Source organism: Sinohyriopsis cumingii, chromosome 18 (assembly GCF_028554795.1).
Source record: "Sinohyriopsis cumingii isolate HCF-2022 chromosome 18, ASM2855479v2, whole genome shotgun sequence".
Classification (NCBI taxonomy): Eukaryota; Metazoa; Mollusca; class Bivalvia; order Unionida; family Unionidae; genus Sinohyriopsis; species Sinohyriopsis cumingii.
Genome location: NC_142978.1, coordinates 46,129,678 through 46,148,184, shown reverse-complemented (window position 1 = coordinate 46,148,184; position 18,507 = coordinate 46,129,678). Strand labels below are relative to the sequence as shown.

The 18,507-nt window shown below is 34.5% G+C and overlaps 1 protein-coding gene across 3 annotated transcripts in view; it reads left to right on the top strand.

Annotated features, from left to right (window-relative positions):
* LOC149776558 (5-hydroxytryptamine receptor-like) overlaps positions 1-16,367 on the top strand; it is a 386,681-nt gene extending 370,314 nt beyond the window's left edge. For all 3 annotated transcript variants that reach the window (XM_089941017.1, XM_089941018.1, XM_089941016.1), the window contains 2 exons: positions 4,148-4,218; positions 8,581-16,367. In XM_089941017.1, coding sequence (XP_089797143.1) covers positions 9,461-10,723 — 1,263 coding nt within the window. In that variant the 5' untranslated portion in view covers positions 4,148-4,218; positions 8,581-9,460 and the 3' untranslated portion in view covers positions 10,724-16,367. The remainder of the gene's footprint in view (positions 1-4,147; positions 4,219-8,580) is intronic.
* The last annotated feature ends 2,140 nt before the right edge of the window (positions 16,368-18,507 follow it).

Here is an 18,507-nt window from a genome sequence, read left to right as displayed (position 1 = left end):
TACGTTATTTTTAATTTTTTATTCAGGTTTATCAGTTGTATATTTTTGTGTATGTTTATTTAAATCTAACCCTTTTCGCTTTTTTCCATTAACGATGGGAAGGAATACAAACTAGTCTGTGCCACGACTAGGATCAAATGATGCCTTAAAGCTGATGGTCTGAATAAGTGTGTCGTCTTTGGATTGAATTCGACGGTTTTACTGAGTGTACATAAAGAAGCTTGAATTTGTACATCAGAAGTCCAGGAAAAAAGGCAGAATTATGTATCGACATCTTCTATGCAGATTGTCAATATGTATGCAAATGGCAGTAATACACGGTGCTTATTGCTTGAAAATGGTTAGGCTGGAGAATAAATGGTTTGACCAAGGAAGTATTCCAAGGTGAAACTGTAGGATTCAGAGCACATACAAAGCAAAACAAAGAAACACGAAAATAATAAACTAAATTACGTTCTATCACCATATCAAAGTGTGATATAAAGCGTCTGTTTTTATTGACTTTGTCGACGTCGTTTGTGGATTGTAGTAATTTTTGTGGAAACGTTTTGGATTAAAACAACAAACTAAAACATGTAATTTTTAGTTATTAACTAGAGTATGTTAATAGGTCAAGTACATTCATTTCTTTGCAAGACAAAGATTTTCAGGTTAGCAGTCGTTTCCTGTTTGAAATTTACATTATTATTTAAGTCGATGAAATATTTTGTCATTTCTTGAGCAAGTGTGTTTTCTGTTTGCTGGTCCTGTCTGAAAAATATCTTGCTCGGGTGTTGGCATCCCACACAAAGTTTCCTTGCCTATTGTTTTAATAGAGTGGCTAGTTAATTGTTGGATTCATTCTCAGTACGTCCTGATTGTGGCAACATGCTCTCCTAAAGCCAGCACAATGTCTTTAATAGGTTATCGGCTATATTGTAAGTTTAAACATCCAAATTGTGTTACAGCGTTTAAACTAAAACTTATACAGCAATTACCATATACATAGCTAACTCATCTTCTGTCAGATACCGACAATTTAAGGGGGGGGGGAGGGGGGAAGGGGCTGTGATTTTCATCTGAGATGAGATATGAGGGATTTTATTTTCTTTCACGTCAATATATTCTCTTCAATCAAAAATGGATATAATATGGTGTTAGATTGTTATGAATCATATATTTTCTTTACAGCTTTTGATAAACTTTCACAGAAAGAAAGGATCATGCCCCTGCCACGGGACATTAAATTGTTGGCCCTTAAAATATTTGCTGTAAACCATAGAACGTATCGCGGTATATTTATATTGATAAATAATGCGGTACAAATTGTTTCATGGCACCATTCTCTATATTCTCTCTCTCTCTCTCTCTCTCTCTCTCTCTCTCTCTCTCTCTCTCTCTCTCTCTCTATATATATATATATATATATATATATATATATATATATATATATATATATATATATATATATATATATATATATATATATATGTATGTGTGTGTGTGTGTGTGTGTGTTTGCCTACCGTAGAACAAGACCTGAAGACCTGTCATCGCGTAAATGACCGGAAGTTCTAGGTTTATTTTGGTTACCTGGTATCCATGGCTAAAAGTTCATCATAGATCCTCCATGTGTGTGTGTGTGTGTGTGTGTGTGTGTGTGTGTGTTTGCCTACCGTAGAACAAGACCTGAATACCTGTCATCGCGTAAATGACCGGAAGTTCTAGGTTTATTTTGGTTACCTGGTATCCATGGCTAAAAGTTCATCATAGATCCTCATTTGGTGGTGCATTTTGTAACGGGAGATGTGGCTATATGCTGTTTGAAACTGTACGCGTTATCCACGAATATTTATTACACGCCCATGTAATCACACATGTCTGATGTGGCGTTTTCCGTATTGCTCACACAACGATTTAGGTAATTTCACTGTTGTCTAATATGCATGTAATCGAACTTGTATACTAGTAAACCACAACTGGTTTAGAATTCAGTCATAATGTCTAAACACTATTTGGAAAGCCTAAATTAGGGTGTATGTAATAAATACAGACACACGTTCTTGTTTTGTTCCTAGTCTGACTGCCTCAACGAATCCCTACGCTATACAGTGCCTGTAGCATATATTATAAAGGGGCCATAAATTTAAAAAAAAACAACAACAACATAAATATTAAAACACATACCTTTCTAACTTGCATAGTAAAGTAATTGTATTTTTTCATTTGCTGTATAGCCAGATAATACGACAAATATGTCTGATTTAGCGCGGGGCCCTTGAAAGTGCGGAACCCGTAGCACGTACTACTTTTTCTACTAAGATAATACGGCACTGACGACACCCGTATTTTTTGGTTATATACGGTATTTGAATATCGCGTACCATCATACTCGGTATTACCTTTTTGCGGTTGCTATGTAATGGACGTTCCGTTGGTCCTTCTTTACACAGTATCATCCTGCAGGCGGACTGAATCCTAATGCGCCAAACATAAAGGCATACGATGCTCTCTTTAAGGTCTCACTGGACAGTTTATCTGGTGAATTTTCATCCGACAATGACCAATTACAGAAAAATGAGAATAATTTTACACTGAAGAGACAAATAAAAACAAACTAATGATTTTTGTAGGAAGCATACATGTGAGATTTTGACTGCAGTAATCAGGTTAATTCCTGATGCAACTGGTGGTTTTTATACTGAACCAACACTGCCACCAACCCCATAATTTTACATTCATTTTTGACAAGAAATAGCTATTTTGAATATTTTTCTGTGACAAGGCAGCTAAAAGAATCAGTATGTGCCTTATGCATGAATAAAGTTCACTGGTACTATAACAAATTAGCATACTTTTCATCACCCCTCAACCATCTAGATTTTTAGATATTTACCTCTGTAGCAGACACACATAAATACATAAGCCAAGTCGGCAGCTCATTTGCAGCCAAAGTTACGCATTTGATCTCCAGTGCTCATCTAACTGTGACAGGCAGTCACCAACAAGCCAACCTATTTCCAAGCCTAACTCAAAGTAAATCTAAACCACATTGGTGGCGCTATACAGTTTCGCATTTTGCATAGGGTTAGGAATTTAAAGAAAAAGAATGTCCCCGGCTTTCCTCACTGGTTATACTGGCTATTTAAAAAAGACCTTGTATATCTTAGGTATAATGCAAAGAACCTTTAATTCCCTTTATTTTGGTGTATGATTGATGGGTGTACTATGGGTTATAGAGTATACAGCTTGGCCTTACTTCAAATGTGCACCTTTCAAAAAAGTGCTAGCTGTACTTGGTCATTTTCACTTCCTGAACTTCAGAGGTAAATTGTATAAAAAAGAGCCGATAACTTTTTTTACATTTTATATATTTGGTATTTCATTCATTGCACTTTCAGAAGCTGGTATTGTCTAGTCTGGCAAAGTTCATTTTCCCTATTTTAATAGCTGCTATGTACAGTGTACTTTAGACTAATTCAGACTGATTTTTTAACACAAGGGAGCAGTCATTTTAGTTAGCAGTGTGCTTAAATCATGTAAAATTTCCAAAAGTACAATATCCAAAAGAAATATCATCCACATTACATTAATGTAGCATAGACGTATGCAAACATTCTCTCCACTGTGCATGTTTTAAATGCGAACTACTTCACCTTACATACGTCACTCTCTCAAAAGTACATATTATCTGGTGAGCGCCACCATTACAGATTTAGCTTGTGTGTGAATTTATAAATGATAGGCTTGTGATAATTAGGGTTCACACCTTCTACCTTATAAATTGGGCGGGGTGTCAAAATACGAAACTATCCAGTGAGACTAAATAACAAGTAAAACGGACACCGTAGACCGATGTATGCCGCATTACTATAGGAAGGCGGATCTATGCACGCGATTATCCAAGTCTGGTAAATAATAATTTATGTTTAAGCAATAATTACAAATGCAGATCATCATAAATGATCTTAGAAGTGTTACCTGTTGTGAACTCGACACATCTATGACAAACAGTTACATAATCAAGGGCGGTGGGTGGTGCTACTGAGAGTAAATATAGCTTTCTGTGAGTGTGCGTTTTAGCAATTGGTTGCCGGGGTTACACAGGAGGTGTGTCTGCCCCGGAACACCGTTATCTGATATTGATTACATTTTTCTTAACATTATAGGTAATTGGTAATGGTACCGTTGTAGCAGCAACACTGTATATGCAAAGCAGCTCGAAGGTGACTGGGAAACGGCAAGTACTTTTTAATTCATAACGGTAGTCATGGTGTTGTGACAAGATAATATTTACGTTTTCTTTCAAAATTGCATTGTTGAGTGAAAAATGGACACACATTCATTGGTTGACAAGAAAATGGTTAAAGAACTCGGTCTTGTCATTCAACCTAAGACTCATTTCCTCGATACTATTTTCTATATTTGAAGATAAATGTAAAATAAATATCATTAACTGAAATAATCTTTCTCTCCAGCAACCATGTTGACAACTCTATATATTTTACTTTTCTTGTTTGAAAAAACATTGAGATTTCTGTAAAGGACATTGAAAATGCATAACTAGTGCCTAACTACGGCAATATACAAGCCACTAACATGTTCCATTCTTCAGGTTTCGGTTTTCGTTTTTCAGCTTGAGCATTATTATCATAAGAAATGGACTAAAGACGTTGTATCTTTTCCAATATTAAAAATGCAATTTTTTTCTCATCACATATTCTTTTACTAAATATATCTTTCTGTTGTGTTGATTATTTGATATGCATTACTGATATGTTGTGATGATTATTTGATATGCATTACTGAAACCCATATAACCATTAATATCCGTTGTACACGAATCCAAAGTCTCTACTCTTATTGACAAATGAGTAATTTAAAACGCAGTGCGGATCTCCCTTTAAGGCAGATTAAAAATCTTAAAAATAAAACGATAGACTTGATGTAGTTTAATACCAAGCGCCACACGACGCGTGCTTTGAACAAAGGAACTGTTTTCTAACTGATTAAAAGGTCTTGAAACATAATGTTAATCTGCAACAGTACCCCTGCTCATTATGTGCTCTTTCCATTTTGAAAAGTATGAGCTAGGATTGCTTAAGGATATCAGCCTTTGTAAAATCAACGCTTACCGTGCAGCTCCAAATGACGGATCATTAGATGCTGCCGTCATCAATATAACGTCAAGTATTATAAAAGCGCATCTTAGCGATATTAATTATGGGAAAGACTCGACGGTGAATGACGTGATCGCGACTCTTGTCTCTTATTCAGTAATGAAAATAAAAATTCGTATAGTTTTCTGTTTGTTTCATAAGAGGAATCTTCAACTTTTAAAATTTTTAATGAATTTTTAAATATTATTTTTTAAAAATTTTTATGGACAAGGATTGACATAAATTTCTGTTAAATTTTCTTTTCTTGAGTAAAACAAGAAAATGCACGTCAGCACGAAAGTTTTTGTGATTTTGGATGGTTTGGACCTTTACCTATGTACAAATGTTATTTTTCAAAAAAAGTTAAATATTCTAGCAATTCATATGTGACCATCCTCAAAACACCAGTTCCAGCTTTATGCGATAAAACCTGAGTTTTCGCAGTTCCTACTTTGGTGCGCATTATAAAAGGATACCAAAGGAAGCCTTTTTTGTCTCACTTCATCCTATGGGAGGAGTGACACAGATATAGGAATTTATCACGTTGAGTTTTCCATCAGTAAAACAGTACCTTATAGTTTCACTAATGAAGCTGTTTTGTTTGAGAAACTTAAAATAACATTGCAAAAGCCAAATTGCACTTTTAAACGCTCTAATCATTGACCAGCCAGAACGATGCTTAAAATTTAATGGTTTTGGGTTGTTGTTGTTTTTTTAAACTCTCTCTATTTTATTTCAGTCAGATAAAGGTTTGTGTCCGTGCACGCACAGTACAGAGAAAAGCTACGAAAATTGTATGAATTATGAATCTTGTTGATTAATTAAAAACAATTGATTATTTGCCTCTAGCTTGAATATCAGACTAAAATAGATGGTTGAATGCTTTCAAAATAAAAGACAGTTGTTAGTGGAAGTTGCTTTTCGTTGTTTGTTGTTTTGTTGGGGGTTTTTTGGTTTTTTTTGGGGGGGGGTATTTTTGTGTGGGTTTTGGAGGTAGTTGTTGTTTTTATTTGTATTAATGTCAAGTAGAGATTTCATTTACACACAGTTCTAAACTACACCCCAACCGTCAACCCCAATCATAATTGCCTCCGTTACATCTCTTTAACATTTTAACTATCTGATATACTGAGATATGTAAAGGATATGTGCCATTTTAAATCCTGATGTCCAGCCATTTCTGTAGAATAAGTTATCCTTTTAGCATGTTCAAGGACATTGGAATCCTTTTCTTTCTGGATTCAAAGAAAAGTGTATGGCATTGAAAACGTCAGCAACACGTGTTCGCGTTGGAATTCAGGTTAAAGAAATCTTTCTTTGATATCATTTGCTTCATGTGACTCTTAAAGCCATTGTCGTCGGAACTCAATTACTGTTTATCAGATACGTCAGTAGGAAATTAACTCAGTAACCCTCAAAACTTATATCTACACAATTAACAAAACCAAGACTAAGTGTTTGTTGGATGAGTAACGACACATTGCCTGGACACAATCGATTGTATTGCGGCGTTTCTCTTAAGTGTGGCCTAGCAGAGAATAGTGTGTATTTGTCAAATATAAATAAGACATGTGTTTGGCATCGATATTTCGTGTAAAACGAGGTTATTTGTCAAATATAAATAAGGCCTGTCTTTGACATTGCTATCACGTATAAAACAAGGTTATTTATTAAAAATAAAAAAGTTCTTGTTTTACATCAATATTTTGTATTTAACAAGGTTATAACCAGTTTTAACGTATGCCAGTGAATCATCGGCGATAAAAGCGGTGGTTTCGCATACTCTTTTACTCCGTCGTGACCAGCCGGTCATCATACTTTCCAAAATAGCTTTAGACTGAATACTCAGACTGTTGACCTACAACTGGAACTTTTCAGATATTGTTATCCTTCAGAGTGTTCAGTTTCTTAGGTTATATTGGTCTTTACGTGTTGTTGGATATTGCTGATAGTTGTAATGACTGAATTATATTGTGCTGAAATCCCCCACTCTCTCACACATTTTATACAGATTTTCAACTAAAAATGTGTCATTGAAATCTAAAAATTAGCAGGAATAGGCACATCAATACAGATTTTTTTCAAGTGTAGAATAAGAACATATATTTGTTTTCAACGAGTTTTTATCATGTTTTTTTTTTTAATTTGCACTTTTGATAAGCGTTATTATAATGCTCTCGCACACGATATAGAGAAACAGACAGAAAAAGAGCTACAGACAAATAAATATCGAATTTGTAATATTTTTTGAGCTCTTGGAAAGATTACCATTAGTAAGCGTATCTTTTTTCTGTCTATTTACTTGTAAGTTCGCCCCTCATTTTGAGAATTCGTTAAGCACGCTTGTCAGTTGTATAAAAATATACTATTAAGTTGAAAGATTAAGTATACAAAACTGAAAACAAACGTGAACTGTAATGCTAGCTTATAAGTCAAGTCCAACTGCATACTGAGCTGGAAGAGCTGGGTCTATACAATTCAGTTAGGAGTAATCAGTAGAACAAAAAACATAAACCCTGATCTGCTGTCACATAACGAAACTGCTGATCATGGTCAACGTTGCTTGTAAATGGTTTCGTCTTATAAGCAAATATCTACAGTAAATAAACTTGGATGCGTTCTAGAGGGATTGAAAACTACACTCAATCTCTTATTGAATGAATATGTGCGAGGGCGTAAAATTGGACTGGCTGAAAGTAAGAATAGCTCTATGAAAACTATTCAAAATAAAAGTCTCTGAAGATATTTCGTAAGATTTACGACTATTAGAACTTGCTTTTAAATAACGGTAAGTTTCAGTCAAATCATCACAGTTCATGCTGCCACGTTCGAGGTTACTATTCCAAATGCACTATTGAATCCTTCTTTTACATAAAACATTGATTTTGATATTAGCGTATTTCAAGATGTACTTGAAGCATATCTATATTGCCGATTTAACGTTCATGCTCGCTAATTAGTCTTTCCAACAGCAGACAGTACAGACCATAATCTGCCGTCAAATAATGTGCCTGAGTATTATGGCATAGGTTGTTTGTTTTATTAATTACTACTAAGAAACTGGACAGAGCCAGATCTGCAGGTGTATTATTGGACAGTAGATCGAGGTCTGTGCAGATTGCAACTGGATGTTTTTCCCCGAGTATGGACGGTATTTGTAAAGATATACTCGAACAGTGGAACTGAATATATGAAAGAATTGGATACAGTTGTGGGGACTTATTTTGTTATAAAGCAGATATATGGGTTCGACGAAGTATAAAACAATGTTCTTGTGTTTTGCAAGAAATTGACCTAGGCCTAAAACGAGAATTTCCAAAGGTAGAAACAATTACCGGAATATAAAATGTGTACATTTAGTATCTACGGTAAAGCGATAATAGTGTGGAACATAAAACTATATATAGCATTTATAAACTTGCTTTTGTTTTAATTTTTTTCAGATTCCTTTGATCCTCACTTCGTAACGTGCATGAGGAAGGAAGGACTTTAAAACGTGATTCTACTCGTGACCCTAAAAGCACCCATGCTTATTATTGTGTTGTGATTCAAACAATATCCGAATGTGTTATGAACGGATTGTACAAACAAATGCTCTAATGTCTTATCTGCTGGATAAATATTAATAAATATCCATATTTATACAAAGGTTGAATATTCAAATAGCAAAAGACAAGAACAGTGACGATTCATTTGTTATGAGAAACGAATTTCTAGGATGTTCGATTAGGGACCATTGTTATTCAAAAGATATGCAACTGTGCCACGTGCATACAAACAGCCGCTTGTGAAGGACTTTCTCCATTTACTCAGTCATCAACTGAAAGAAAATATGTCTACGCATTGATATCGTTATATTTATTCCAGGACAATATGAAATACGAAAGCATGGTTTCCCAGAAGACCGCCTATGATGGCGATAGAGATATTCAGTACAATATTGGTACGGTGAAATATTCATCGATAACCCATTAGTCTAGTTTCCAATAGGCGCTTCTACCGTTATCTTGTAATGTTAGAACACATGTCCAGTGGAGTTAAGTAAGATCATTTTCGTATTGAATTCCAATGAGTGCTACATTCGTCATGACACACGGATGTACAATAAAAAGGAATTATCTACGCATATAGCAAGGGATCTTGAATGGTGTTGCTAACTTATTTCCATTAACTTTATGGCTGCCGGTGACGTGATATCACCAGATATTGAGATAAATGAATGGGAAGAAATTCAGCTTGTTAGAAATCTGTTTTTGTTTCAGGTCATGAACCAGTAGTAATCTTTATTTTTATAAGAGATTTACAATATCGACGCCGTCGAAAATGAATGGGAGCAGTGTTTTGAATATGTCGAACTTAACAGACAGTAATATGTCTACGACGATGCCATCTGGCTCTCTGTTTACCACTGACCTACAAATGACCACACAAGGTCGCGTGAAAATTTTGGGGCCGGTGATTTTTAGTGTGGAACACTTAATAGGGACTTCAGTCATTCTTGGCATTATGATTTTGTGTACAATAGTTGGAAATGTTTTCGTCATCGCAGCTATCATTCTGGAGAAAAATCTTCAAAACGTGGCCAACTATTTAGTTTTGTCACTAGCGGTGGCGGACCTCATGGTAGCAACAATGGTGATGCCATTAAGTGTTGTGTCGGTGATAAGCCGGGTATGGTTTCTCAATGCAGAGATGTGTGATATGTGGATATCATTCGATGTACTGTGTTGCACGGCTTCCATTCTTCATCTATTGGCCATATCCGTGGACCGATACTGGGCGGTAACACACATAGATTACGTCCGCAATCGTACGGCCAAGCGGATTCTCATAATGATTGCACTGGTTTGGATTATAGCTCTGTGCATCTCTATTCCTCCTCTTTTTGGGTGGAAGAATACTGACAATAATCCAGAAATTACAGGAGAATGCATCATTAGTCAAGATCACGGTTACACAATATTCTCCACTGTAGGAGCTTTCTATCTTCCAACACTATTAATGATGATTATATATGGAAAAATATTCATGGTTGCTAGAGAGAGAATTCGGAGGAAGAGGTTCGCGCAAATGAACAAAATAAAACTGTCGCAGGCAGCAGCCATGAATACTGAAACAACAGCATTAACTGTTCGCAATCAGAAAGAATCCCCCTCTCGAATGGATGTATCGGAAGGGCCTTGTAATGGAGGCTCTAGTGGGGAACATGATGACAATGAAAACAGCAAACTGAGAACTAACGGACACGTTGATGAATCGATGGTTCACATGTTACCTAGGCAACTGAGGAATGCAAAGAAAGCGAAAGAAAAACTAGAGATGAAAAGAGAGAGGAAAGCAGCAAGAACTCTGGCCATTATAACAGGAGCTTTCATAGTTTGTTGGTTGCCTTTTTTCATCATTGCCGTTTCTAATCCGTTTTTGGAAAGGCATCAAATTCCAGACTTAGCATTAAGCATTGTGTTGTGGCTTGGGTATTTGAATAGCCTTTTGAATCCTATAATCTATACAATTTTCAATCCTGAATTTCGCAACGCCTTCCGAAAAATTTTATTTGGTAAATATTCTATGAAACGAAGAAGATGAATTCATGTTTGTCCTCGATCATCTGTCACAGCTGAGTGAGTGTGTGGTTTTAGAAAATGGGATCAATTTGTTTCGATGTGACCGCCTTGTTGCGTGGCAACTAATTGATTTAAAGCTTACTGTAGGTTACCATGGTAACGCTAAATGCATTTTTGCACTTATCATCAAATAATGCAATTCATAGATTAGGATTCCTAAAGGTTCTACTTTGTTTATTGTAAATTTATGTGATGCATCATTGAAACTATAATTTCTTCATGTTATCTTCAGTCATAAATTATTTTTGTATGTAAGTTATGTACGGGATAGCTGTGAAGCGTTTCTGTATACAATGAACGGTCTTTTTCTTACTAGAATGAATGTATTTAAAAGGCAAATTCTTGTATTGTTAGAACCTTGATTTTTTAAAAATAGTCATTTATATGTTGTATGCTTTCAAACCCTTAAAACATATGTGACAATAAACACAAACTGTGGTCAAAGCCTTCATAGAAAACTAATGATAAAAACTAAAGAAAAAGGTGTACTTGATTAACCAAATTTACTTTACAGTTAAGGTGGCATGCTTATGATGTCAGAAGAAACGTGATACTATAAAACAGCAGTGTAAGTACAGCGGAAATTGTTTTCAAAGTCTGATCATTCATAAAATAACGATTGAGATATATTGGTTAGCATTCACATAACTTTGACGTTTGTTTAAGTAGTACCACGTGGTCATTTGGAGAGAGAGACAGACAGACAAACAGGGAAACGATTAAAATCTCAGCAGTAATACGCATACATACATACAAATAAACACACACACACGGGTATGTAAATATTGCAATATTATTTTTTTAAATTGGTTCTCTTTTATGTAAAATGTACATGACCATAATATCGTTTGGGTTTAGAATATTATATAGCAGTGAAATAAATTTTGTGTAAAATTTGCATGATTAGCCCCCGCAAAATTTGTAATTTACCATTCTGTGAGAAGTTTTAACAGTCAAATGCCTCATAAGTAGCATCAATAATCGTTCTTTTGCTAACATAACGCACGTTGTCATGGAATATACGACGCATGAAATAAACAAAAGCTGCTATCAAAGTAAGCACTGTAAATTAAGGATCGTGAATCAAGAAACCCTTGTGTAAATGGGAGACAGTAATGATCATATTCCTACAAATTGGTTATGTTATGAAAACATTTTAATGCTCAAATTCACGCTCAACTCCAAATTATGATTTTTGTCGTTTGATTGGTCAGAGCTCAAAAATATCGTAAGCCAATCAAAATCCTGTAAGCAATCAGACGTGTATGCCTTTGACCGTGAGATCAGCCCCATCAGTTTATGAAGTAAAGAATATTTTCCCCAAATACATCGAAACCTTCCGATGCAGATAAATGGCACATGCTCACAAAATATAATATTTATGAGCCCTTTTGTATAATTGCACTCATTTCTTATACTTACTTAGGAATTAAATATAGACAATTATTGGTGAGATATTTTATATTCCTTCATTTCTATATTTTAAAATAAATGTGAAAATAAAAATTTCCCCTCACACCATGCGCCGCATCAATATATTTTCCATCAGGAATTATAATGGCAACAACAAAACCTGAACATTGTGTGACCTAGTGAAATAAATTAAAGCTGCCTACCATTCTGGGGATGCAAATTTGACCGAAGATATCCTAGTCGCCACCGTTCACTTCTGCAAGAAGTTAAATCTTCTGCACCACGTTGTCAATAGTGTATAATAAAAACAACGCGACGTAACCTCATTCGCTTTAACATGGTGTTGAGATTTGATAAGGTAAAATATTTCGTATAGTTTTAAAAATGGGCCAGGTCATCTCAAATCTACTATTCTTTTAAATTAATGTTAAATTTATGATAAGCATATAAATATGGTTAACTCGAAGTGAATTGGGGGTGGAGCAAGACTGGGAATGAATGGCGAATTTAATGTTCTAAGATACGCTTTAGGAGGAAGATTTCCATATAATAGATAAAATATAACTTTTTTACACAATAAAATATATCATGCAAAAAGCCACAAAAGAAATTATCATCTAATTATTTAACCTCGTAATAGATAACATCTTCGCACAAATTATGTTTTTTTCTGATCCTTTAGTTTGATTTATCAACAGGGTTCTCTGTCTCATGGAAATATTTCGTTTTCAGGAAGTGGTCCATATTTGGTAACCTGGTATACAATATGAATTCCGCATTATTCAAGTAATAACGCTCATGTACGGTATTTGTGTGCAGATTCCAACATTTCCAATAATCTGAATTTGGTAAGAAAACAAACATTTGGCTATAGACGTGAATACGTTTTGTTTAATGTATCTAAGACAACGTTTATGGTACGTTTGATTTGAAAATATGAAAAACTGGGTTGAAATGGCACCGCGAATGGTATCATATCACGCATATGAAACTGTATTAATTCGAACAGCCTGAGGAATGGATACGGAAAGTTCCTCTTACACGGGCTTTAATAATTCCGTAGGATTGTTTCCTTCCTTAACGATAACCGTACGCTAACTGGAACTTTCCAGCTGTTTTGTGACATTTATTTCATCAGCAATGTTTCTAACATTTTATTTGGTTTTTATAAAGGTACTCCTTTTAGTTTCTGGGGAAAAACAAATCAGGATTGCCAGTTTCAATATGGCGACGACAGTAATAAGCGCTTGTTCAAAGGGCAACTGCTCCCAAAGGATATATAATTTTTTGTCCACTCCCGAATATTCGCATTACAGGAGCTTTGAACTTTGCAGCGTGAATCGTATACATACTGTTTTTGCATGAACTTAGAAACGAAAGGTATGAAAAAAGTGTGAAATGAACGTATGAAATAACTGAGACAGTGACACGGTATGAAATAACTGAGACGGGATTTCGATGAAAGAACGGAGACAGGAGAGTGGTGAGAAATAGCAGGAAAAGGAACGAGATGAAAGAAATGAAGCCAAAGTAAAAGAATGTTTCTATCCGCAATATTTTTCAGGCTGTTTTTACAATAAATATTTTTTTTTATATCGCACTGGACGCTATTCGCGTTCCCTTTTCAAATAAGCATTTGTATGGCTTGCTTTGCCGAGTAAATTCTCGTTCACAAAAATGCTTATTTTAAGTTGTCTGTTTTCGACTGAACATTTTCATTCTGATTTACTTTTTTTTAAAAGTATGCAAACCTTCACTTATAATTAAAACAATATTGCTTATTCACCGTGTCATTACATCTGTATCTCAGTTTTTAAACCTTGCTTTGATATGAAAACGATACGTTCTGATTGATAATTTTCAAAAGCGGCTTAAATATGGCGTGTCTACGAGTGAAATTCCCCACAAGTAACAAGACAATGGAATACAGAAATAATACGAGTTTATATGATCAGTATTAGTTTTATGTATAATCCTTCAGCCGTAAATGTTTAATAAAGCAGAAATTAATGGATTTGGAACCGTACTGCATGCAACCTGCAATCTTAAAATACGAATGCGTATGTGCGCTTTGTAGAAATGCATGATAATTTAAAGCAGTCATTATTCTCTCTTACCTTCCATTCCGTTTATCCTTTTCTTAACCTAAATCGTGGTATAGCAAAACGCGACAGGAGTGTAAATCGTGGTTTAACACAACGCGACACGAGCATAAATGGTGTTATAATTATAAAAAACGACAAGAATGTAAATCGTGGTATAGCACAAAATGACAGGAGTGTAAGACGTGGTATAGACCAACACGACAGGAATGTAAATGGTGGTTTAACATAACGCGACAGGAGTATAAAAGGTGTTCTGACACATTGAAATAGGAAAATAAAACGAGTTCCACCACACAGCGACAGGAGTGTAAATAGTGGTTTAACATAACGCGACAGGAGTATAAATGGTGTTCTAACACAGCGCAGTAGGAGTGTAAATCGTGTTACAGCACACAGCGACAGGAGTGTGATCGTGTTATTAAATGATATCCACGTGGTCTAAACAAAATGTTAAGCAAGACGCTCGTTCATTGTTGCCTTGGACTCCAGTAAGGTAAGTTATCTGAGCTTTTATATAGTTCAGCCTTTAATTTTGTTCTGTTTTGCCTTAAGGGAACGTAATATATTGATTCGTAAAATTATATTGTGAAAGTGACGATACATTTGTCGGGCCAAAGATGAAATTTGAGAAAATAAACACATATTTCTGGCTACTGTATTCCAATTTGTGTTTCTTGACCAAGAACGTAAGAATACAAATGTCCAGAGAGACACATATTTGACTAAGTATAAAGTTTGCAATGCTTGCTGATCCGACAGGGTACTAACCATTGCTTTTTTGCACATTTTGTAGAACTCTTTTGTTGTTTCGCGCACTATTTATTTCCGTGACTATTCGGAATGATCAGGCCTATGAAATGAAATAAAAGCGAGCGAGCGCGTGTCTATATATGTGAAATTAAACACATAAAAAGAGACATAACTGCGGGAAAATATCGCCGTTCTTTATTTATTCTTGAAACGGCGAAATGAAACAATCTTGAGAAATGTTGGAAATACACTATTTCCTATCAAATTCAATTTTAATAGCGATACACCTGTCATTTTTTTGAATTATGTGTTGGGTATTGACGATTCATAAATTTCTAGTGCAAACTATTCTTAAACATTTTGTAATTGCCGAAGTTTATTTCAGAATATCAACTCCTTTTGGGATTTGTAATTATTTTACCAGAAATAAAATATTTTCATTTAAAAATTTTGACAGACTAATTTAAAAGCCTCAATAGTGAAATGAAAATAGGAGCTCTAATATTACCACTTCTCGATCTCGCTCGTTGTCTTTGCAAAAAGTTTTAAACACGATTCTTGTTTTCTTTAATTTTTATTAATGATTATTGCGATATAAGGTTAAGCGTGGAAAGTTGAGAGGCGAACATGGAATACTGCATTCCAATCTCGTATTCGGCTCGGGCACAAAACCCAACCATACAAGACAATAAAAGACCAATTCCCTCTGGAGAAGGCAATTCTTTTAGAATACAACACATGATATTAAGCAAACTATGATAATTTTTGCTTTGTATTACCCATGATTATGTTTCTGTGTGCGTGTGTGTGTATGTGTGTGTGAACTGATGATCTATCGTAAAGATACGTAGACGTGTACATACGTATAATGCACGATTTAAAAAATCATAATTTTTAAAAATATGTTCGTGATTATTTTTTGAGGTCCTTAGGATGAAACATAAAATGAGTCACAAATCAAAGTAAGCAATATATATATATATATATATATATATATATATATATATATATATATATATATATATATATATATATATATATATATATATATATAATCTTTCTTTCCTTGCGTTTATAATAATTCTTTATTACTCAAGGTTTATGCAGTTTACAAATCCATGCACGCATAACATGTTCATAAACACAAATTTTGTTACGGTCTTTAAATGGTGCCAAAGGTGGCATGTTTTTCTTTTAGCACGTACTTACTCTGCGACATTTGTGATTGTTAATGCTTTGTTACTGTATTTGTTATGTGATAGTTTTGCGTATTTAAGATTATCGCATGTTAATATCATCACTTCTCAATTCACTATATTAATAAAGATGTCTTTCATGGCAGTTCTTAAGTCTTTTTATTTTGGGATTTTCTATGACGCTGATGAAAAGCATTATGAGCATATTTGTTTTGTGAATATGGAAAACATATTCTGGTCGTAATTTATTCTATGCCATTTTCATTTTGTGTATTTAATTTGACCTTTTCTTTTCTTTTCTTAATTTGTCGGTAAAAAGGAACCTTCAAAATCTCTTGAAAAATATTATATACGGCACTCGTATGTATATATCTCCATCATTTATTACTTCAATTTTTCATTTAACATATGGTTTATAAGGACAAATTACTAAGCTAAATACCTTTCAAAACATTTGTGTATACTTTAAATTATTTGAATAAATAATGGCCAGATTGGTTCAAAATAAAGTTTCTAGCTGGATCTTTAAGAGACTTTTTCCGGTTGCCTCTTCATTTCAAGGACATTACTTTTCGACATTTCAAGCTGGCACAGAAGATTGTACAATTTATTACAATGGCTGCTTTACATATTAAACGACAGCAACAGCAAACAAACATACACACTGGTCGAAAAGTACATGCTATAGTACCTGTTTAAAAATACACACCAGTCGAAAAGTACATGGTATAGTACCTGTTTTAACATACACACTAGTGGAAAAGTACATGGTATAGTACCTGTTTTAACATACACACTGGTTGAAAAGTACATGGCATAGTACCTGTTTTAACATACACACTAGTTGAAAAGTACATGGCATAGTACCTGTTTTAACATACACACTGGTTGAAAAGTACATGGCATAGTACCTGTTTTAACATACACACTAGTTGAAAAGTACATGGTATAGTACCTGTTTTAACATACACACTGGTTGAAAAGTACATGGTATAGTACCTGTTTTAACATACACACTGGTCGAAAAGTACATGGTATAGTACCTGTTTTAACATACACACTAGTCGAAAAGTACATGGTATAGTACCTGTTTTAACATACACACTGGTCGAAAAGTATATGGTATAGTACCTGTTTTAACATACACACTAGTTGAAAAGTACATGGTATAGTACCTGTTTTAACATACACACTAGTTGAAAAGTACATGGTATAGTACCTGTTTTAACATACACACTAATTGAAAAGTACATGGTATAGTACCTGTTTTAACATACACACTAATTGAAAAGTACATGGTATAGTACCTGTTTTAACATACACACTAGTTGAAAAGTACATGGTATAGTACCTGTTTTAACATACACAATGGTTGAAAAGTATATGGTATAGTACCTGTTTTAACATACACACTAGTCGAAAAGTACATGGTATAGTACCTGTTTTAACATACACACTGGTTGAAAAGTGCATGGTATAGTACCTGTTTTAACATACACAATGGTTGAAAAGTACATGGTATAGTACCTGTTTTAACATACACACTAGTTGAAAAGTATATAGTATAGTACCTGTTTTAACATACACACTAGTTGAAAAGTACATGGTATAGTAACTGTTTTAACATACACACTAGTGGAAAAGTACATGCTATAGTACCTGTTTTAACATACACACTAGTTGAAAAGTACATGCTATAGTACCTGTTTTAACATACACACTGTTTGAAAAGTACATGGTATAGTACCTGTTTTAACATACACACTGGTTGAAAAGTACATGGTATAGTACCTGTTTTAACATACACACCAGTCGAAAAGTACATGGTATAGTACCTGTTTTAACATACACACTAGTGGAAAAGTACATGGTATAGTACCTGTTTTAACATACACACTCGTTGAAAAGTACATGCTATAGTACCTGTTTTAACATACACACTGGTTGAAAAGTACATGGTATAGTACCTGTTTTAACATACACACTGGTTGAAAAGTACATGGTATAGTACCTGTTTTAACATACACACCAGTCGAAAAGTACATGGTATAGTACCTGTTTTAACATACACACTGGTTGAAAAGTACATGGTATAGTACCTGTTTTAACATACACACCAGTCGAAAAGTACATGGTATAGTACCTGTTTTAACATACACACTGGTTGAAAAGTACATGGTATAGTACCTGTTTTAACATACACACTAGTTAAAAAGTACATGCTATAGTACCTGTTTTAACATACACACTGGTTGAAAAGTCCATGGTATAGTACCTGTTTT